At 35.0% G+C, this 22938-nt stretch overlaps 3 protein-coding genes across 9 annotated transcripts; all 3 read left to right on the forward strand.

Annotated features, from left to right (window-relative positions):
* Window positions 1–339: 339 nt before the first annotated feature.
* On the forward strand, window positions 340–2207 carry LOC661344 (UDP-glycosyltransferase UGT5-like). Its single transcript, XM_015983167.2, has 4 exons — window positions 340–630; window positions 677–1483; window positions 1528–1747; window positions 1801–2207. The coding sequence occupies exons 1-4, from the start codon at window positions 399–401 to the stop codon at window positions 2081–2083; spliced, it is 1542 nt and encodes a 513-aa protein (XP_015838653.2). The 5' UTR covers window positions 340–398; the 3' UTR covers window positions 2084–2207.
* A 930-nt stretch (window positions 2208–3137) lies between these two features.
* LOC661391 (UDP-glycosyltransferase UGT5-like) lies at window positions 3138–4875 on the forward strand. Its single transcript, XM_967551.4, has 3 exons — window positions 3138–3422; window positions 3472–4501; window positions 4551–4875. Exons 1-3 carry the CDS (start codon window positions 3173–3175, stop codon window positions 4834–4836), a joined length of 1566 nt encoding a protein of 521 aa, XP_972644.2. The 5' UTR covers window positions 3138–3172; the 3' UTR covers window positions 4837–4875.
* A 1823-nt stretch (window positions 4876–6698) lies between these two features.
* LOC661437 (facilitated trehalose transporter Tret1) lies at window positions 6699–21926 on the forward strand. 7 transcript variants are annotated; one of them, XM_967593.5, is made up of 3 exons: window positions 6699–6839; window positions 14865–14987; window positions 20124–21926. In XM_967593.5, exons 2-3 carry the CDS (start codon window positions 14921–14923, stop codon window positions 21512–21514), a joined length of 1458 nt encoding a protein of 485 aa, XP_972686.1. In that variant the 5' UTR covers window positions 6699–6839; window positions 14865–14920; the 3' UTR covers window positions 21515–21926. The 7 variants fall into 7 exon arrangements, with proteins under 7 accessions (XP_972686.1, XP_064210696.1, XP_008197581.1 ...); XM_008199359.3 differs by lacking the exon at window positions 6699–6839 and adding an exon at window positions 12015–12139; XM_008199358.3 differs by lacking the exon at window positions 6699–6839 and adding an exon at window positions 13883–13998.
* Window positions 21927–22938: the final 1012 nt, after the last annotated feature.

Raw genomic sequence — 22938 nt, forward strand, 5'->3', positions numbered from 1 at the left:
TTATACATCTTTCAAAATATTTATCAGTGTATGGACAAGAAACAAGCAAAAATTAAAACAAAACTAGAATGGTAATTTATTTATTTTTACCAAAGTCCCTATTACCTCCCAAAAACTTTCATTCCAAAAAGTCGAAAATTGTTTTATAGTATAGGACAATAAGGGTAGCAATAACGTTCACATTCATTTAACGAGTAAACAATTTATGATTTTATTTTATTATTTGTTTAGCAAACAATTAACATAATTATGTACTTTTTGTGCGTCATTTCAACCCAAATTATTTAAATTTTTTGATTTAAATAAAAAATTAAGGTTACCATTAAAATACCAAAAATACTAAAGATAACACCTTTTTGAACATATAGTTCTTGAACAAGATTATATTGTTTGACATTATGATATTTAAGAAAATTTTCTTTTTTCTAATAATTTTATTAGATTATTCAAGTGGGTCAAAAATTTTGGGCATTTTTCCCACTTTCGTCCGAAGCCACTATTACCTGGCAAATACCCTGATGAATCATTTAGCTGAAAAAGGGCACAGAGTAACTGTTATTAGTCCTTTTCTGGATGAAAATCCAGCAAAGAATAACTCCTATCAAAATGTCGTGTTGACAGGATTGGACGGTAAGTTTACTTGAAGAAAATTACGAGTATAATCATCGTTTCTTAGATTTAAAAGACACTGTAAATATGTTTGATTATGTGAACACGAATGAGCTTCTTTTCATAGTTTTGAGTATAAAAAAATCGCTAGAAATGACTGAACTAGTTTTAAATCACACCAACGTCCAATATCTTCTGCAGTCAAATGAGAAATTTGATTTGGTGATAATGGAGCGATTCGTGAATGAGGCCTATGTCGGATTTGCAGAACATTTCAACTGTCCTTACATCGTGTTAAGCACTTTTGGAACAAACCCTTGGATTAACGTTCTAACCGGAAATCCGGCACCGCCGTCTTATATTCCCAACCCCTCCATGCCACTTTCAAGTAAAATGAATTTTTGGGAGAGACAATTAAATACGTTAATGTACATTTATGTGCATTTTCTCCACAACTTTTATGCATTTCCGGGACAAAAACTCCTCTACGAGAAATATTTCAACGCTTCAACAAATTTTTACGATGTCCTTTATAGACCGTCGCTCGTTTTGCTCAATTCTCATCCAGTCACCAACCAACCGGTGCCCTATGTCCCAAACATGATCGACATAGGAGGATTTCACATCAAACCCCGTAGAAAAATTTCAAAAGATTTGCAAATTTTTTTAGATGAAGCTAAAGAAGGAGTCATATATTTTAGTATGGGTTCATTTCTCAAAAGCACGCAACAATCGCCCGAAAAACACGAAATTTTCCTTAAAACATTTTCAAAATTGAAACTTAAAGTTCTATGGAAATGGGAATCAGACAGGCTTGCGAATCAATCTCGAAATATCAGAATTGAAAAATGGGTACTCCAGCAAAGTGTTTTAGGTATAACAAACTTAAAATTGCTGACAAAATCTCATTTTTTATAGAACACCCTAACGTTAGACTTTTTATAACACATGGTGGTCTCTTGAGTATAAGTGAGGCCGTTCACAGTGGAATTCCCATGTTGGTTGTTCCTGTTTTCGGCGATCAAAAAATAAATTCAAGACACGTCGCGGATCAAGGCATGGGCCTGTGGTTAGAATACCACGATGTTACAGAATCGACACTGACTAAAAAAATTAATGAAATTTTATATAATCCAATGTATTTAGTGTTACATAGTTTTGACAGCATATCTTTAATCTCAAATTTTTAAGATACTTGGAAAACGTGAAACTTAAATCAAAAATATATAATGATCGTCTTGTTGACCCACTGGACGTCGCAACTTATTGGGTTGAATACGTCATTCGTCATAAAGGAGCTCCACATCTGCGAATAGAAGGTGTAAACCTTTCTTGGTATAAATATTTCTTAATTGACGTTATTATCACAATTTTGATGTGTGTATTTATTGCGTTTTATTTAATTTGCATTGTTCTTAGAACGATAAGTTCCTTTTATTTTAAATGCAAGTGTGAAAAAGTTAAACTGAATTAATTGTTGCCTTATTTTATTGTCACTTACTCAAAGTATTGTTTTTGTATGTTAATTATTTACTTGGCCTACATAAGCTGTTAATTGTATTGCCAATTTAAAAAAATAAATTGAATAATAAAATTTAGCCCATTTGGTTTTCTTCTGCGTTTGTAGGCAGGTACTTCCAAGGAGACTAAGAGGCTTAAAAATTTCGGAATTTTTGAGAACAGCGAAAATTTTTAGAAGACTGTGGAAATCGCCAAATTTTGTTTCTCTGAAAAGCTGATATGATGTGATGCCAAGTGATTAATTTGAAAAGTGTCTATCGCAAGCTTTATTTATTTTCCAGTTATTTTTTATAGTTATTTAATTTTCCAAAATTTTCTCTAAATTATTATCGTCTATAAATACTTTACAGGTTTAGGTTTATCTGTGTACTTAGATAATTTTAAGTATGTACGATGAAAATTGTTTTAATAAATATCAACGTTTCAAGTATGTACAATGAAAATTATTTCCCTTTAAGTAACACGTCATATTTTGAAGTATGTGCAATGAAAATTCTTTTTATTTTTCATATTATGTTCAAAGGTTAAAATATTGACATCAACAGTAACATTTTTTGTATTTTTACAGCCCTTCATGAAGTTATTATAAAGTTTCAATTTTTAAACACCTTTTGTTTTTTCTCATCTAAACCAAAATTATTTTTAAAGTGGTCTAATATTTTGCTAAGTCGTAAGAATAGCATAAAACGAAATATAAAAATAAAATGACCAGTAACAACTTCAGTTTTCTGTACAGCAACAAAAAGTTTGATTAAAGGACAAATCAAATTTTATTTTCGTTAAGGCTTATAAGTACATACCCAAATATTAGTATTGACAATTAAGAGTAAAATCATTTTTAAATTAGATATTCTTTTCGAATTATGGCTTTGCACAAAACTGGATAAAATTTTGTAAATTCAAACAAATAAAAATTTCTTATTTATAGAAATATAGCTAAAACAACGTGGTTTCTTCTTATCTCGCATAAAATCAAGTACACAGCAGATAAGCCACATAAATAAATAGGTAGTAGCTGTGAGATAAACAGACACAGTGCTACATGATGAAGCTGTCTACAAGTTTACTTTTCCTATTTTTGGGTTTAATATGTGGAACCAAAAGTGCACGTATTTTGGGCATTTACCCTTTGCCTGGCCGTAGCCACTACCGCCTGGGCTCCGCTTTATTCAGAGAATTAGCAGAAAGGGGACACGACGTTACTGTAATATCCCCATTTGGTGAAAAAGATCCTCCGAAAAATGGGACCTACCGAGACATAGTCCTCGATGGCATATTCGAAGGGGATGAGAGTAAGTCTCAAAAACCGATATTTGTGTTTTATTTCTTGCATAATTTTAGAACACAAGGGGAAACAATGGAACATGTTCAAAAGGGAAGGCTTGAATCCTTTCGTTGGTGCATACGTGGTGGCAACCATGGCGTCTAAATTTATGGGAGTGATTCTCAACCACACCAAAGTGCAAGAACTGCTCCATTCTGATGAGAAATTCGACGTTGTTATTACAGATAATTTCCTGAGCGATGCGTTTAAAGCATTTGCCATGCATTTTGACGCCCCACTCATTGTAATTAATCCCGTGGGGCCCAACTTCTGGATAAACCCCCTCGTTGGCAACCCTTCCCCACCCTCATACATCCCCGATATTTTACTCAACTATTACCACCCGATGACGTTTTGCGAAAGAATGGTAAACACCCTAATCTACGGCTTCAATTTTCTGCTCTATAACTGGATGGTTTTTCCCCGACACAACGAGTACGTCAAACAGTTTATCCCACGAGGGGGCGACTTAAACGACATTCTTTACAACACGTCTTTGGTGCTTTTGAACTCGCACCCGAGCCTCAACCAGCCGGTGCCTCTAGTGCCCAACATGATCGAAATTGGCGGATTTCACATGAAACCGGCCAAAAAACTACCGGACGACTTACAAGACTTCTTGGATAAGTCCGAAGAAGGGGTGGTTTACTTCAGTATGGGCTCAAACCTTCAGAGCGTTTTGTGGCCAATTGAGAAGCGTGAGGTTTTCCTGAAAACCTTCTCCAAGCTGAAAATGAAAGTTCTGTGGAAGTGGGAAGACGACGAACTTCCCGGGAAGCCACCAAATGTTAAAATATCCAAATGGGTGCCCCAAATGGACGTCCTTGCCCATCCCAACTTGAAACTATTCATCACCCATGGTGGGTTCGTCAGCTCGGTGGAGACAGCCTACCATGGCAAGCCCATGCTGGCCATTCCTATTTATGGCGATCAGAGAAACAACGCCAATTTTGCGTACAAGAACGGGTTTGGGCGCTATATTACTTACGGAAATCTTACAGAAGAAAATTTATTAGCAACTATAAACGAAATGTTGGATAATCCCAAGTAAGTCAATTTTTTGAATCAACAACATGTGAATATTTTTTTTACGTAGATATAGTGAAAACGCCAAAATCAGGTCACAAATTTTCCACGATCGTCAGGTGCACCCAATGGATACGGCCGTTTATTGGGTCGAATATGTGATAAGACACAGAGGGGCACCACATTTGCAAGTTGCAGCTCTTGACTTGCCCTGGTACAAATATTTGCTAGTAGATGTTATTTTTGTCGTTGTAATGGCACTAAGCTCTCTAATTTTCGTAACCTGGTTTGTACTTAAGAAGGTTTGCAAGAAGATTTGTGCAAAAAAGAATACACAAAAAGTCAAAACCAATTAGTTTTTTATGGGAAGTAAATAATAAACATTTAAATAAAAAGACCAGTATTTTTATTCAATAATAATAATAATAATAATAATAATAATTAATAATAATAATAATAATAATAATAATAATAATAATAATGTTATTATTAAATAAATGTGAAAAGACAAAATAGGGTTCTTAGTAATAAAGAAGCAATGTCAAAAATAATAATTTTGTTACAAAAGTTTAAACACATAGAAAAAACATAGAGGGTTGGAATGACAACAGAGGAGTTTTAGAAAATATTGTGGGTGAAGTTGTATCGTTACTATTTGAAATAAACAGTGGTTTAAATTGGGAAAGCTCTTTAAATCTACACGAATCTAAACAATTAATAAAAAATAGTCTCAAAATCCGCCAATTTTCAATTTTGGTTTTAAATATTTATTTTAATTATTATAATTGCAATTATTAGATTTTCCAAAACAACAGTGTAGATTTTAATTAGTTATGCAAACGTCTTACTCTTCTAAAATTTTTAGTTTTTGGGTAATACATTTAAAAAAAGTTTTTATTTATTTATGTAATTTTTTTTTGTTTACCAAAAATTAAGCAAAATCGACAAAGTTGAGAAAGGCCAGTCCTTAAACCTGTTTACTACTCGCTTATTTGTTCCGAATGCCTGATTTGACCAATAAAATATAAAAATTACCTCCTACTTGTTTATCTGGTGCACAAAAAATTGCAAGACGATTAAAGCGTTTGTCATTGGCTATGGGTGGGGTATTGCACTCCCAACTGTAAAACAGACCGATCATGAAGCGCTTCAAGCTGAGCAAAAAATTGGTGTTTGATTATTTTGTAAATGTCGGCCAAACCATCCGAAATTTCGCTGTTTTCTAAAATAATTTCAAGTTTTCTATTTCACTTGAGTCCAAAAATCGTGGACAAATGGTGGATCGATTTGTTTTTGATAAAAATTGATTCTCGCAATTAGTTCGTGTTTAAACACAAACATTTCGCACGTTTTTCAACACAAACTCAATTGTTTCCCTCTCAAAACTCAAAAATGTACCAAATTAGGTCAAAAATATTAATATATTTTCACTTGTTAACTTTAACATTTGAAACTTATTGCTCATAAGGTCATAAGTCTGACGTAAAGTAGGTAATAATTCATCAAAAAATTTTGTGAACAAACAATTTAATGCTCCAGAAAGTTTTAAATCCTGGATTTTCAAACCGGAACATTTCAAAAACTAAACTGGTCGGTGAGTCTTGTCACTCAAGAACTAAATAAAGATTGATGTGCTTAAAAGTTTCGCATTTTTTTAAAGCTATACACAGCTCTGCTAGCGATACAATCCTGAAACAAGTGATTTTTCAGTGTTAGCAATCCTGCATCTTGCTACGACAAAAAATAAAATTTCCTGCAAGTAAAAACTACGTTTCTGCAAGCTTCCCACGTATAAAATAATTCTTGCAACATTTCCTGCTTATTGCTTCGTATTCCTGCTACCAGTCGCCAGATGGTGCCAAATGCAAAATATAAATTAAATTATCAATATTATCATTAACGTGGTATTTGAGAGAAATGAACGTTGTTTTATTTTTTATTTTTTTAATTATCCTATTGTTAAACCAAACCGCTAATTTCTATTTATTGCAGCCCATAATAATGATTTTAAATATAAAACACATTACCAGGTTGCCTTTTGAATTAAACGAAAATTAATAAAACGAGTAGCCAACAAGTTCGTTCTCATTTGTTTAATTTATCTAATTTCCCTGGCACAAATTCCCTCAAACCGTCTGTTTTTCCTGCATCGATCCTGGTGCACGTACTAGATCCTTTGCGATTAAAAATCGTCTGCTACCGGTTTACACTTTCGGTTTCAAAATTCCGTGTCAGTTTTGTATCAGGAGCCCAGCTCTCGTAAGAAGTAATTGCGATTTTCTTTGCATCGAGAGCAGTTGCCCGTTCTTCCACAACCGCAATGCGTCTGCAACCGAAAACTTATCGCACGTTCCCATTGGTAAGTGTCTTCAATTAGCCAACTCGCTAAAAATTCCTGCCGCATAGTCGATGCACGAAAAGCGCTCCTAACGAAACTAATTCCAAAGCTTGGCTTCGATTTTCTCTCTTCGTATTAATTTTTTCTGACAGTTTCTTGCACTAATTACAAGCCTCGCACTAATCAAAACGATGGCCTTAGGACGGGCAAAGTGCTGAATAATGTAATTCACGAATCGATTCGGGCCTCGGGCCGAATACCACCGTATTTGCATTTTTATTTTCACACATTTTTAATTCTTTAAATTGGGCTCGTGTTCCACTAGTCGCGCCTTGGGATAGGCGATTTTTCTCTCGGATAAATATTTAACAGTGGGGGTTAAATAATCACTTCTCGCGATGTATTATCCCCTGGAACAAGTTACACGCTGTTCTTGGAGCTTCCCGAGGGAACGACGTGACGTCAGAAGATCCTGGGAAATTTAGTCGCTCCCGGTCCTGGAAGCTGCGTAGATAGTGCATTATCCCTCCAGGGTATCAGGCTGGACAACGAGCTGCCTCGAAAATGAAATTCCCACCTGTTCCTTTTTTACGTCAAATCTCATTTCTATTTTTTCCCTGGTTAAAATTCAGACACTTAATCCCCGGCAAGAATTCGATACAATGGAATGACGTCACGCAGCCGAAAGAGTTTGTTTTCCTGGATAATATTTCGAAACTGGGGCCTTGACACCGCAAAAATTGACCCCTTCTTCTGTGATAATTCCTCATTGAGAAATGTTAGGGTTCACGTCAAATGAATTAATTTTTGGGAAGAGAAATTGAATGCGGTTACCACAGCTCGGAAGTTAGACACCCGAAAACTACCCTGCGATATATTAAACCCCGACCAATCGACGTCTGAGGATTTCATCGAGTGAAATTATAAAGAACAGACTTCTTCTCGAATTATCCGATTGCCAAATCCCTTATCAACTTTCAACAAACACGCCAGTGACTTTCCACACCAAAGTTCTGGCCAAATTAGCTGCAATTCGGGTTAATCCCCTAATCACGCCGGGATAATTTATTTATAAACATTATCAGGACAAAACAAATACCGCCAACATTTGCATGATTAAACTGAGATCTGTTCTGGCGTACTCTATGCCCTAGTGTGCAATTTACGATGTCCACTTTTAGTGATTAAATCACATTGGTTGAATGACTAATGGGGTAGGTTTGTAAAATCCATGAGTTCGCTGTTCAGTATTCACGCCCAATATGCAATTAAAACAATACTTGACCGGGCCGTTTTTCCATAAAATGTCTCGTTTTATCGATCAAACATAAATAAACATGAAGCCCAGCAGATGACGTGGATTGGCCGATGGAAAAATAGTTTGTAGTGTAAATAAAGGGGGATTGATTTTTGGCAAGGGCCCGCTTTATGGCGCCCGCATAAATAGCGAAGACGGTATGGCATTACTTCACCACCTTAGTAACGAGATACAAAACCACTTGAAATATTTTGGCGCCGCAAATCGAGGGGATGATGTATTGAGGTGTGGAATTACGTACACTAAAGGGGAAATGAAATGCACGGAGTTTGCCAACTAAGCTGATTAGGTGAATGTTTTGGGCCGCTTTAAGCGGGCTAAAAGCCCGGTTTCGACGAAAGAAGTCAAAGCACTGATTATTACCATTTACTATGTGTACTCAAAAATAAAAAATTAATAATTACTTCTTTACGAGAAGAAAAGACATTTGCTTCTGTATCAACACAATTTAAGTACTTATCATCTAAAGTTTTCCTACAAACTCAAAATGTACTTGGCTTACAAAATATCATCGAAACTAACTAGGAAAGTTAAAGACAATGAGAAAAATACAAATATAATTATGATACAGTAAAATAAAAAAATATGAAACTGCCCTTCTGTAAAGTTTTGTAAGTGCTTCCCATAACTCTGGAGTAAAGATCAGGTAATCTAAGAATTTGCTTTTTTAACTATTAAAAAACTTATGATTCGCTGTCACTAATTTCCTTATTTATAATTTATATTTAAAAAATTCACTTGGATTAAGACATTCCTGTGGCTTTTTCTATTCACTATCACTATTCAGTATGCACAGTAGATTTTTCCCTAGATATTGTTGATTCATTTTAATTAAGAAGTAATTAGAATCTAATTAGATCCGATCGAAAGTGTCAGTATCGGTAGTTGTCAACAAATTAAAAAAAATATAAGAAATTTGATTGAAACTGATTTTTTTGTATCGATTGCACCTGACTTACATTTTTTTAAATAATACAATTTGTTTTTAAATGATTCTCATCTAGTTAACTTTGAAAAAAAATTGTGCCGCTCTACTCAATTGAATCCCCTGTCACTAATCTATGGTCACTAAATATCAAATCTGTCAGTTGTGACATTCTATTAATTTCTTAAAAAAATTTGTTAAAAAGCAACTAAAATTTTACACTGTGCAAGAAGAAATTTTTATTATCGAAGCTTATTTCCAAATTCGAGACTTAATAAATGGAGAAAGGTAGTACTTGATGTCTAAATGCCTATTATTAGTTCTATGAAGCGGAAATTTCTGATTTGATATGAGAAATGTACAAAGGACTAGATGAGAATCATTTAAAAACACATTACCATGAACGACTTACGTAAATTATAATTTAAATTATTCAAAGGACTATTCTAACACACATTTTTGGATCTACACAACAATAATTTGACTATTTTTTTTTAAACCAAAAAAGTATAAATTTATTCATAGTTTCTGAGTTACTTTTATACTTCAAAAGTAGTAAGAAAAACCCATTGAGAAATTAGATTAAAAACGGTTTACGATGACAGCAATAATATTTTCGACAAATTTTGTTGACACAGCTTGCAAATATTTGCCAAATAAATTTATTCAGTGTAAATATTTAATGAAAATTATCGATTTTTTCTGCTGTCTCCAGGAGACTTGAAAGGATTCATGTGATGACATTTTATTGGAACTAACTTAGCAACCAAACTAAAAGGAATAACAACTGGTATTTCAACATGTAGTCGTGCTTTACAAGCTTTACAAGCGATAAATCAAATTGATTTCTTACTAACAAAATGAATAAAAAGACACAGTTTCTAGTCTCTAAATTCTACAAGATGAGTTTTTGAGTATTATTTGTTTAAGTACATTTTCTTTGTTAATTATTCTAAAGAAACCAAACACGTGAAGCCAAATTCAAGAACCACAAGTTACTACATACAAATTCAGTTTTTTTCATTCTGTACAATAGGTACAGGTATAAATATCTATTCACCACTAGAAAAAATAATAAATAATAAATAAAAGTTACAAATAGACAAACCTTTGACAGTTCACAGTGGCAGTCCATTCTAACTTTAGAGCTTTGCTTAACGAAATTTAAAAAAAAAAAACAAAATCCTTGATATCCTTATCCAAAAAAATCAGTCATTAACTGTAATTTGTTTCATTATTTAAATAATTAAAATTTTGTGAAAAACTAAGACATTTAAGTTTATTGATTACCCGGAATATAAATATCCCCCGTTGTTCGAAAATATCTCTGTTTTCCGAGTCAACAAATTAAGTGTAACTACGATTAGACCCATCCATCAGCTAAAATCACGCGTGTACATAAAACGTTAGTGGGCAAATAATAAAACACGTGGCCGCTGATTTATTCCCTCAAGCGACTGAAACATGATTTCCAAAAATCGTGTTTGGTATTTTTGGCACTTTTGTCGTTTGAAATGTCCACTATGTATTGTTGTGTTGGTCACAAAGTAGCCGGATTTTCAACCGAATGCACCACAAACAGCGACCGGGGTGGTAACGATTAACGAGGCTAAATTAAACATACAATGGAAAACCTAATCGCATGGAAATTCTAACGTAATCATTGCACTTTGTTGACGAGAAACGTAATTTCTCGAAAGGTCATAGCGCCCCACATGTCGCTTCCGCTTGTCTTATTATAATTCCATAAAAACGCTCACTTCGAAAGTGGAGTAATATTATGTTAATGTCGCGGAATCAATAGTGTCGATGAATTTTTGAAAATTGCGAGTATAATGTGGCGCGTATGATAAAACTGAAGAGTCTTTGTAGATGAAAACTCGCATTACGCCGTCAGAGGAATGAATTTCATCATTTTTCGCAATCTACCTCGCCGGGAACAAAAGCGTTGACATCACAATAAGCGCGAGTTGCCCCCGTGGGGTAATCGAAAATCGATAGAGGCAAACTTTTGTCACAAACGGCATTTTTTCCGAATTCTATTGTGGCGTTGCGTCAATTAGCTGTTTATGAATTCCAGGCGAGGCGTCGAAACTCCGCCAGCTGACTGATCGCTAGTTAATTTACTTTAATTGGAAGGGTTGGATTTTTTTAATCGAACTGGAAATTCACCTCGAACTTTGTCTCGTCAAGCACCAACTATTCGGTTCGATCTTTTCATGCCAATTTAACTCGCACTAACTAAGCACGAAGAAGTTGCAAATTGTGTTTGGTATCGGGCCTTCCACCCTACACACGGCGAGAATAATTCTAATTAACTCACACTCGTGCGTTAATCAAACGGATTAGACGAATCTCGATATCGAGCGAATTTGACATTTTAATAACTAATGCCACACATGCATAATTGGATGAGGTGATAATTTAATCCCAGCCGCTCCGTGTTACACCTGAGAAAACACCAACAGACTCTGATAGAGTCGCGATCGAAGATTGACACCGCATTTTTTCTAACGCCAAATCTGTAAAGTCACTTTATGAGTGATGAATAAAGTTAATTGGTTCAGTAGAAAATTTCCATTGCGAACACGTGTTTATTATCCCTAAATAGACATGTCCTTTGGCAAATGACAATAAAATATACAAACACTGCGCTAAGACCAGATTTGTAATGGATTAACTATTTTTAGACCGCGGCACCTGCCCTAAGAAAGATAATATCTAATTTATCTTTATGTATTTACAAGGTTCTAGAATGTGTTGTATCTTTCACGCCGGAAAAAATGAGTAATTATGAAATTAGCAGCACGGAATTAATCAATGAAAATAAATTCCTAATTAATATTAATAAATCATCCAAGAACTGAAAAAATACACCATGTAAATTGAATAATAAAATTATGGAAATGGACGAATATAATAGCATGGATTTAAATTTTAAATTACATTCTTTGCCAGTGATGGAAACACCTAAAATACCTAAAATTTTGATACCCACCTGACCATCAGATACCGCCAGTTTTAGTGAAACTTTGGCGGTAACAGTATGGTGAAATAAAAAGCAAAAAAGCGTAAGGGGTAAGTCAAACATGAGTTTTATTAATTCATTAAACCTTTACCTTGAACACTAAAATTTGAATTTCAAATTTTGAATAAAATTATTTGCTAGATCTTTTGAAATATTCAACAACTTTCTGGACTAGTGAAAATATTTTTGCAAAATAAAAATTTCATACGCTATAATCAAAGTATGGAATGGAATAAAACATGTAATCTGTGTAATTGTTCGGACCTCTCCTCTACAAGAAAATTGTATGTAATGAAGGTATTGCTGGAGGCACTAAAGAGTTTTTCTGTTTTTTTCCAGTTAATTTATGACCTACGTTAACAAAGTACAGAAAACGCATTCTCCACGCAAGTTTCACTTCATTAAATATTATTGTCGATTATTTCAAATGAACACATAATTATTGATACTCGACAGTAATTTTCGATTTAAGTCCCTCTTTGCGTTATTGTAAAAGTAAAATATGATGTAAGTACTCCTACTAATGTTTATGCATATTTTACGTTATTCCGTTTTATAACTTTAATTAAAAGAACTTTGAAAAATATTCACTTTAATCGGCATTTTAATAGTTGTTTATTCTCCTATGTACAGAATGTAGCAGAAATAAGCACGAGTTCATGCATACATTCACTTTAATACTCTTAAATGAGTTATGCTTGTGGTTCAAAGGGTCCTTAATGATGCATACGAGTACAAAAATCCTAGTTGCTTGCTTCCCCGTTTGTTCCTTGTTTTAAGCCCAAGGTAAAAAAATGTTTAAGAACAATTAGCTAAATGGTACACCCAATATTTTTCTTTTAGGTGTAATTTTAAAAATTCTGTGATTGTGAAGGACACACGCAGAATATGCTGTTCTTCCTTATCCTTAAATTAGAGAGGCCATAGAAACGTTTTAGGTCAGAATGAATCAAGACACCGAATACCAAAATTGTATTTTTGCAATACGTATTGTATTTAATTTTGAACCAAATTGTATTTTAAAATTTGTGATTATTAAAATTCAAAGTTGCTTTATTTTCCAGTAAAAATCGATGAAATTGCAAGTTTTTCCTTGTTTTCAACTTCACAGTGTGGCTAAATTAAAGCAATCACGCACTTTTTTCAAGAAGTTGTCGTACCGTTATTTCTTTGAAGGCTGATCAATATTATCTACACGAAATAATCAGCGCGGCAATAACAAATTAATATATTCCGGTATTTCCCGAAGTCGTTTCTGGATATTTCGAGCGGGGAAATATAATGAAAATCCCCTGTGTCAAGAAATGTCCTCAAAGTAACGCAACTATAAATAAATTCAATTTGGTATTCTTAACATGTCGGAGGAATAATAGGATTTCATTCTTAAATCGTTTAAGGACGGGATCTTAGAAGACAAAAAATAATAGAATGATGAAATCAGGGGTTCCCCCGGGATTTGAAGTATTCACGTCAGGAACATGTCGGAAAAAATTGTCTTGAAGCTGAAACAAGTATTTATCGCTAATGAATTCTGTTTATTTGTTTTAAATGGCGTTTTTACGCGAGGTCAATGTCAGGTTGGGAAATGGATATTTCAGGAAATGGGAAACAAAAAGACAAAGGAGTTATCCGAAAAATTTTCTTTGTACTAAACCCGGATTAGTTCCTCAAACAGTGGTAAAACCTTAGCCAGTTTACAGTTGTAAATCCCTGGATATTTAAAGATTTAGCTCGTGTGAGTTTAGCCAAAATCAGACACAATGGAAATTGCACTTGATTAAGATTAGGTAAACAAACTACGAAATTGTCAAATAAAACTATATTCCGTTCTAATCCCCCGAGCATTTATAGACAGGTGAATAACATTACGTTTTTCTATTTCTATAAATCAGTGAGAAATAGTGAGTGGGTGAGTAAGTTTATCTCGCATTGTCATTCAGCGCAATCTCTCAATTGCTTTGCTTACACCTTTTAATTGCCTTCATTGTGAGTAACAATTTTCGCCAATTGTGTCAATTTAATTTTTATTCCGCGTCAATGCCGTCCCATTTTTCCGTCTTCGATTTAATTACCAAGGGTAGGCAGTCTTATAAATGAGACCACTTAATGGGGATAATGGCAGAGTGGCAATTAGGCAAAATACTAGGTAGTATCATAAATCCGGACCGTTTTCGCTTTCATTTGATCCCTCATATTCAGGAAATGCGTCTTGATGTGGTCCGTAATTTGCTTTGAGGGTTAAATGCAGAGATTATGATATAGAGAGCGCGCTGCAGGTTTCCTTTTCAAATTAATCCTTTCCCGCTTTTCACTAGGAAAAATTCCATTCTGTAGGTGCAAATCCGTCCACTTCCATCGAATTAGTGCCTATTAGTATGTGATCACATCCACTAAACTGCGAACTGGGGATCAATCAATTGTCCAAACAGATCCGAGTTCGGTACATAACAAAATGATCGGAACCTTGGGCAGCAGTGATCAGTGAACGCTCGAGTGTGTTTTCGAATTCCGGGCAGCACGTGCTCGCGTTTTCCATGTGCTTTCCGGATTTCGGCCGAGTTGGCAACAGCGTTCGCGAAATACAAGGGGTTTAAAAATAATCCATGAACCTGAACGCAGGTAGAGCTTAGAGTGGCACCACCACTAGCACCCAAGTCCAACAAAATCGATATTAGTGCAGTTGGAACATTCCTCAAGTTTAGTGGCGAAGTGTGCTCACATACACGACAATTTCGCCTAATTATTCGATCTGTAAACAGATATTCATGATTGTAGTTTAAGTGACAACAGCTGCCTGATCAGTCTGGACCCGTGGTGCTACTGCGACTATCATGCGGGAAACAAGTGTGGCTCATATGTTCAAGGGAACCCTCCCTCAGCTAATTGCTGTTGTAACCGGTGAGTACTCAAATTTATCGCTTCTATTATTACATTAATTTCCCCTGTTTCTGGCAGATTTTTGATTAAATGCCCCGATATATCTATCGGGTTTAGTTCACACGACGGGGCCACTGGTTCAAGGTGGATGTTGATTTTATTGTTTGTCTTGTGGCGATGATAATTGACAACGAATTTCTCCTAATGAACACTGACAATATTTTGCACTTTTCCCAAAATCGCGCCATTTATTGCGAAATACTTCGTGTCACCGAATTATGTGATTCAAAAAAAAAACAAGTTGCGGGATTTTAAATTTTAAAAATGTTACGTAATTTTACTGCTCCATATCTGGACCGAACTGCTACAATTTATGAGGTTATTAAATTCAGACCAGTTTAGAGAATAGCAACGCAGAGTTCAATGCCATTTTTTCATCGCACCGACCAGACAGAATAGTTCAAAGAAGAATCAAAATTTTAACAAGATAAAAAACAGTAAAGATCCTTTTTTCTAAGTCTCTATTAGATAATATATGTGTTGTTTATTAAATACTTGTGTTCAAAAATTTTGATTGAACAGAAATCTTAAACTTTGGTCCTTCTAACTTCTAATTTTCCCATACCATTGCATTTTCCAAGTTACCTAGTTAAAATTTCTTAATTGTGGTCAAACTGTCAACTTACTATTTTCTGATAAAACTTCTCTTCCACTATAAAAAAAAATTCAGCTTTATAATGGGTGCCCCAGCGACGTCAAAAAGTCCATTATTGACTTTTAAATGTTAGAAAATTAAGCTTTCTTTTTACGAAAGCCATACATACTAACCCCCTGACTGACGTAAATTATTTTCAAGTATACAATGCACGAAGTTTCTAAAATTAGCTACCACACATATTTGTTTTTTTTTTAATGGAACAACCTATATTTTTTGCATTTTTGCAAAAAATATTTTGTAGCTTTTAAAACAAATGTTATTGATCGATTTTTTATTGTTTTTGGAATAACTTGATTTTTTTGACAAAAACACGCTTTTTTTAAATCATTACATAAAAACTAAAAATCTCAGAAAAGTAGAACTTTCATCACTTTCAAGAAGAAAGTTCAAACTTCAACGATGTATTATTTTTAAAAAATAAAAAATGAAGAGGTTTATTACAAGCTGAATAACTTAGATATTTTAAATGGAACACCTTTTTTTATTTTTGCATCTAAGAGACTTTTAATTATCTCCCTAAAAACATTAACAATTATGTGTCTTTTGCTTATCAATCAAAAGATATTTAACATTAAACACTAAAAAAAATATTAACTATTGTTTCAATGAAATTTTTTGCTAATAATAACTTTAATGTTACTCTGAGTCCATTATTTAGCATTTATTACAGTGAAACAACTAGAATTTTAATTAATGACGAATATTTAAACTCCAACAAGTGGCCTGTGGTGGAGTTGCTATGGTTATGATATAGTTTACTATGGTAACAACAATGCTCATGAATAGTGTGCATTGTTGCTGAAATTAACTTATAAAGTGAAATATCTTTTTAGTTATTAACTTTAGGCATTTCAAACTTTATGTTTTCAGATAGACAATTTAATAATCTGTGAGAAACAAGTACAAAAAATAGGGTTGTAGATTTTTAAATGAAACGTGTTTATGTCAGAAAAATAAAATTATACACTGAAATAAATAAAAATATGTATTTTTCGTATGTAGAATCTAATTAAAATATTGAAACGAATTTGTCAGGCACTAAAATAAATTCAAATCTTATTCTACGAGTACTTAAATATTTCTAAATTACATTTAAAGTTGTTATCATCAATGAATGTTTAAAATGTTACTTACGTAAAGCGCTCAGAGACTATAGCCAAATATTTATTTTTCTAATTTAACTCATTTATAAAAAATATGCTGAGTTTTGGGAAGCAACCAAATGACCATGAAATATGCAAATGAGACAAGCAGATTTATTCATCCCGAAAATTACAAGCTACGTTTCTCTTAATTATAGGACCGTTTTTTGATTAAAAAAGCGGCCATCACAAACTCTGTTTTACCTTTGTAGAAGAAGACATTTAAAACAGTTTACTGAAAGAAATTAGAAAAAATAAAGAAGGATTTACTCAAGACACCAAATTTATTCGATAATTTGTTGTGTTTTAATGTAGGTCAGGATTGTAACAATCTTGTTTTATAGTTCCTTTTTTGCCCTTTTTTTCCGCAATGAACTTGGCTAATAAAAATTTATAATACTGTTGTTGCGAGATCCGCGTTAAGCCCGATTTCAACAGCTTCGCATATCGTTATTGTTTTAATGTTTCTTGGGTGAACTGCTTTTGCAACTTCCTCCCCCATTTTACACTTCACTAGTCGACTATTAACTTCTAACTCGGGCGAATTCTACCGGTCGTATCTTTGCAAATCGTTTTCATGCCCTGCCAGATCATTTCGCCCGGAAATGGATGTAAACCCGCCCTGACAGATTAAAATTACGTAAAAACCGGGTATATTTTACTAAAACCCCAACTCGGAAATAACAAGTGCACTTGTAGTGTTAGTGTAGCTGGCATTCGGCGAAAATATAATAAAATCGGCCACGAGCACATGCACAAAGGAAAAGCCACTCAGTGCGTAATTTATTTTGCTCTTTTGCCAATTCGTACGAGCACTTTCTCGCTGTTCGATTATTGTTGGGGGTGAAAGATTTTCGCAATTTGCATGTTTCACTGGGACACGGGAAGTTTAATGACGTCAGATTTGCTCGGATTGTTGCATGTTTGAGTATGCTAATGACTGGCAAGAGATTAGGAAAATCCGGAATATTTTCGCTGCGACTAAAAAACTCGAAATGGAAATGGTTTCACTCGCTCGGAGCTAATATTTATCTTGTTACGTTGCTGCAACCTGGACGACTTCACGACCTCAGAAGTCGGAATAGCCGTGACAATGTAGGTCAGTGATTGGCACTGACACTGACCTTACCGAGATTAAATAAAATTCGACTCACTTCATCGGCGAATTTATGAAATATTACACGGAAAACCCGACCCTCTTTATGTGAATTTGGCGTGGAGAGGCGATAACGACGAAAAACTTGTTTGAGTGGATCGGGAAATCGCATTTTCTGTCGCTTAACAAGAATTTATTTTATTTAAACTCACCTAATCGGAACCTAAATCTACTAAACCTAAATTTGGATTAATAACTCGCTTGGTAACAAGAGTCACATGAGGCGAAATTGGATTGTTGACCCAACACACCAAAAATAGGTTTTTAATTGTTTAATTATCGTTTACACCTCTATTGACAACTTTTGTTAATTGGAAAATGTGTGTGGTATATTACTGTCCAATTAAATATAAATTTACTAAACACAGTGCTTCTGAACTAGCGGGAAGTAGCAGGAAGACGCTAATTCAAGTTTCGAGGGCTTTTCAATTATTTTTATTTTATTGGCAAGTAAACTCGCCTAATTGTATTTCAGAATGAGTTTAAATTTAAATTTTGCTAATTCACATTTTTGAACAATAAAACATCAATAAATTCACGTTTATTGGGTTATACTCGGCACAGCTGGCGCGCGGAGACAACGACCTCACATGTCTTCAATTTACAAAAGGCACAACAAGTTAAAGTTCACGGAAAACAGTGGCAATCAAAAACAGAATTTGATTAAATTGGGGCTCGAAGCAATAAATTAATCGCGAGCCATTATGAAAGAATGATCCATTCCTTGAGAACAACACTTCTGATAAAAATTTCGCAATTGAAAAAACGGAATATTTATAATAACAATAAAATAACCAAGACTATAAAACCTGATGGACAATCAAGAGAATGTGAAAGGACTATTGCCAGAGAAAAATATTTACCTCATAAACCTCGTTCAAAGTTCATAATACATATCATAACGTGGCATTTTTAAACAGATTCCACGCAAATAACTCCTTTTTCGTCCTGCTGCAATTTTAATTAAAATAGAGCAAATTACTCCGACAAAATATTTACCCTTTCTCGGGTTAGAAGAGTCGTTCACAACACACCTAGTCGCAGTTCACCTGTTTTCCACACAATTATCAACGGGAAAGTTGTCTTAATTAAAACAATTACTCGCAAAGAGTTTTCAATTAATTGTTTTCTACTCACAACCGAGCTTGCAATTAATTTAAAGTGTAAAAATTAATATCTCTTAATAAGAAAAATAGAAAAGAAGCTGCTGAGGTGTTAAATTATTATCTGTAAGTGTGCACAAAGGCCTCGAAAGTAGTTGTTAAGAGTTGAGTTTAAACAATCGTTTTCAAGCAAAATCTGCAAACAAAAATACGTAACTTGCTTTCAACTCCATATAACTTTCCTAACAACTCGTTGAAAGAAAACAAGAAACTTACCCCAGTTTGGAAACTTATTGAAAAAATATTTGCCCCATAAGTATGAACTTTGGAAGACAAGAACTTCAGACTGCACGAATTTGATTTATGGAGTAATCGGGGATTACCCGAATTTTTTCAAAACCGTCTCATTTTATAGTTATGAGGCCTTGGAGCCAGTGGTAAAACTGGAAAAATATACCTGCGAGAGTGTATAAAAATACAGAAAAAACCCGCAGAATAATTTCAGTTTACTGTTATAAACATCACGTTTTTATATTTATGCAATGAAGTTTTCTTGTAATTATTTGAATAATTACGAACGGCACCTGCTAACCTTGGCTGCTGAAAAGAACATTCTTTATTTATACTTTCAACCGGCGAGTGAATGAGTCTGGTCCATTCATAGAACAATTAATATGTCTTGTTAAGGTTACTGTAGTAAAGCTTAGTATTAAAGGAGAGAGTGCCTAGGGTGTTCTTATTTTTTCGTGATTCCCCCAGGCCAGGTCGGGATCATCCGCCCAGAGATTCAATTCCAGGGCGCTCCCCACTGGTGTTATAAAATTGAATCGAACTTTTCCCGTTCACATATTCCCCACAATATTGAATCTTAAAAGTGCTACTCCCACTAATCCCCGAAACAATAAAGCCCCCGATTAGCCTTTCGTTAAAAATGTTTCCGCTCGTTTTCCTCCAGCCATCGTTCTGTTTACCCCTCTATTGAGTTAATTGTCTTTCCATTAGCTCTTTCCTTTCGCAATAAAATTTCTTCTTTTCCAGGTACCGTGAGTGCAATATCCGATGGCATGCAATACGGTTGGTCGGCTCCGCTAATCCCCGTCTTGCAATCGCCCGACAGTCCGGTGAAAATCACCGAAACGGACGCCGTATGGCTGGAAAACATCTACATGATCGGGGGAATGGCCGGCCTCCCCATCACCATCTACTGCGTCGATAGGATAGGCCGCCAGAAGACCATCATCGGCGCCTGCATCACCAACCTCATCGCCTGGATCATCATCGCGGTGGGCAACTCCGTCGAGTACCTGCTGCTCGCCCGCTTCCTCACCGGCCTCGCCGGCGACGTCAACTTCGTCGCCGCCCCCATGTACATCGCCGAGATCGCCGACCAGAAGATCCGGGGCTTCCTCGCCGGCATCATCTACCTGATGATGCTCCTGGGAATCCTAGTCATCTACTCCGTGGGGCCCTTCGTCCCGGTCTACGCCTCGTCCGTCGTGGGCATGGGGCTCCTGATTTTCGAGCTCCTCACCTACCCCTTCATGCCCGAATCCCCCTACTACCTCCTCGGCAAGGGCAAATACGAAGCGGCGCAGAAATCCCTACGCCGGCTACGCGGCACCATGGACGTGGACAAGGAGCTCCAGGAGATCTCCAAGGCGGTCGAACGCCAACGCAGCGAGCGCGGGCGCCCGCAGGACCTCATCCTCATCAAAAGCAACCGCAAGGCCTTGCTCATCATGAGCGTCCTGAACGCCGCTCAGCACCTCAGCAGCATCAGCGTGATTCTGATGAACCTGCACAAGATCCTGGAAGCTGCAGGTTCGATCTACATGAGCTCGCAAGTCGCTGCGATCATTTTCGCCGCCGCTATGCTGATTTCTGCCTCTTCGGCGTCCTTCATCATCGATAAATACGGGCGCAAAATCCTGCTTACTTCCTCGAGTCTCCTAACCGGGCTCTCGCTCCTCGTGATCGCCATCTACTTCCAGCTCCAGAATTCGGGAGTGGACGTGGCGTCCGTGAGCTGGATCCCCATCGCCTCCGTCATGGTGTACGCCGCAGTGTTCAAGTTCGGGCTGGGGATGGTGCCCATAGTCATGACGGCCGAGCTGTTCCCAGCCAAAGTCAAGGCGATGGGAATGACGCTGTCCGATCTGATGTATCTCCTTTTCGGCCTGATTAGCATAGAGATGTATCACGTTTTGAGCGAAGCGTATGGAATTCAAGTTCCTTTCTTTATTTTCGCCGCTTCTTGCCTGCTCACGGCGGCTTTCTGTGCCTTTGTCATTCCGGAAACGAAAGGAAAGACGCTGGAAGAAATTCAGTTTATTTTGAAGGGGGAGCCGTACGAGCCGCCACACGTTGTCGAAAACGGCAAAAGCAGCGAAATCGTCGATAGCAAAATTAGCGATTGCACGCATTTATGAGAATCATCAGTATGATCTAGTTGCTCTAAGTATACTTTTGTAAATTCGACAATATTTGTGAATGGATGGGGACGGCTATGTCCCGCAGGGTGACACCGACTGATTTTAGGACGTACGGAATTGTGAAACAAAGTTTACTTATCGGATATTTACATCAATCATTCTGCTGCTATATTAGATAGGATTTTATTATTAGGCGAACGAAATGTGATTTAGATCGATACTTATGATATCTTAGATATTAGGGAATTACTTATTTTCTTCCGGATCAATTATTAAAGTTCAAATTTTGTGATTGCGATTCACAAGCTATTGCATAGGTATATTTTGTATCTACTTAAATATAACGTCTGTCCACATATGTTTTTTTATAAGCTTGTTAAACTTTGAATAAATATTTTAAATATTTAAACCGGTTTTTGTTTGCCCAGACAGAATGAAATTGCAAAAAATACTACAGCAGGAATAAATAATCTGCTTAATTCTTAGATTAAAAATTGTTTTAGCGAGGAAAATTTCACAAGTATATTAAACAATAATTATAAAACAAGGAAGAACGAAAATTGCAAACAATAAAAATAAATATTTAAAAAAATAGTTAAAATAGTTAGTTTTCTTTCTTTCTTGTTGTAAATTTCTAAATTTATGTATTAATAGTCCAGGTTTTTCTTCAAAAACAAGAAGAATTAAGACACAAAAATTGAGAAAAATAGGGAAAATTTAATTTTTTCAGTATTCATGTTTAGTAAGTGCATTTTTTCTACAAAATAATTCGGACACAGCTAATTCAAAATTAAATATTTAAAATACCAAAACTAAAAATTGATAAAGAATAGATAAAATAAAAAAAATAAACAAAAGAATAGATAAAGTTCCAATTAAAATTGTAGGCATGTCGGCATATCGTTAGCGAAATACCGAATCAATTACTATACCAAAGTTTATTTGGTTGCATATAACTTTTAACCAAATAGATATTTAAAAATTAACAGTGAATACAAAATTAGGCAAACACTGAATATCATTCAAATGGTTTTTATTTTTGAATAAGTGTCTAGATTAGTTGATAATTAATACAATAACAATATTTTTAATAATTTAATAAAGTTGATCTATCTATGGGTTAAAACAATGAAATAACACTTACACAATAAAAATATTTAATTTGGTTTAAGAAACCAAATCTTTTCCAACCTTATTCTGTATAATTTTCGTAACCTTTAGTAAATGGAGTAAATAAAATAGATTTATTTACTTTGTAACAAACAATAATGCTTGACCTAAATTTTGCCTTAATATTATTACTTCACGTTTGCTTTGTTGGATGTCTTTTATTCTTTGTTTGCTTTCTGGGACAAAAAAAATGTTAAGGTAATTCATTTCTGATTTTTTTAGTAGTTGATAATTTTAATTTACTCGTAGAC

Source organism: Tribolium castaneum, chromosome 2 (genome assembly GCF_031307605.1).
Source record: "Tribolium castaneum strain GA2 chromosome 2, icTriCast1.1, whole genome shotgun sequence".
In the NCBI taxonomy this organism is placed as follows: domain Eukaryota; kingdom Metazoa; phylum Arthropoda; class Insecta; order Coleoptera; family Tenebrionidae; genus Tribolium; species Tribolium castaneum.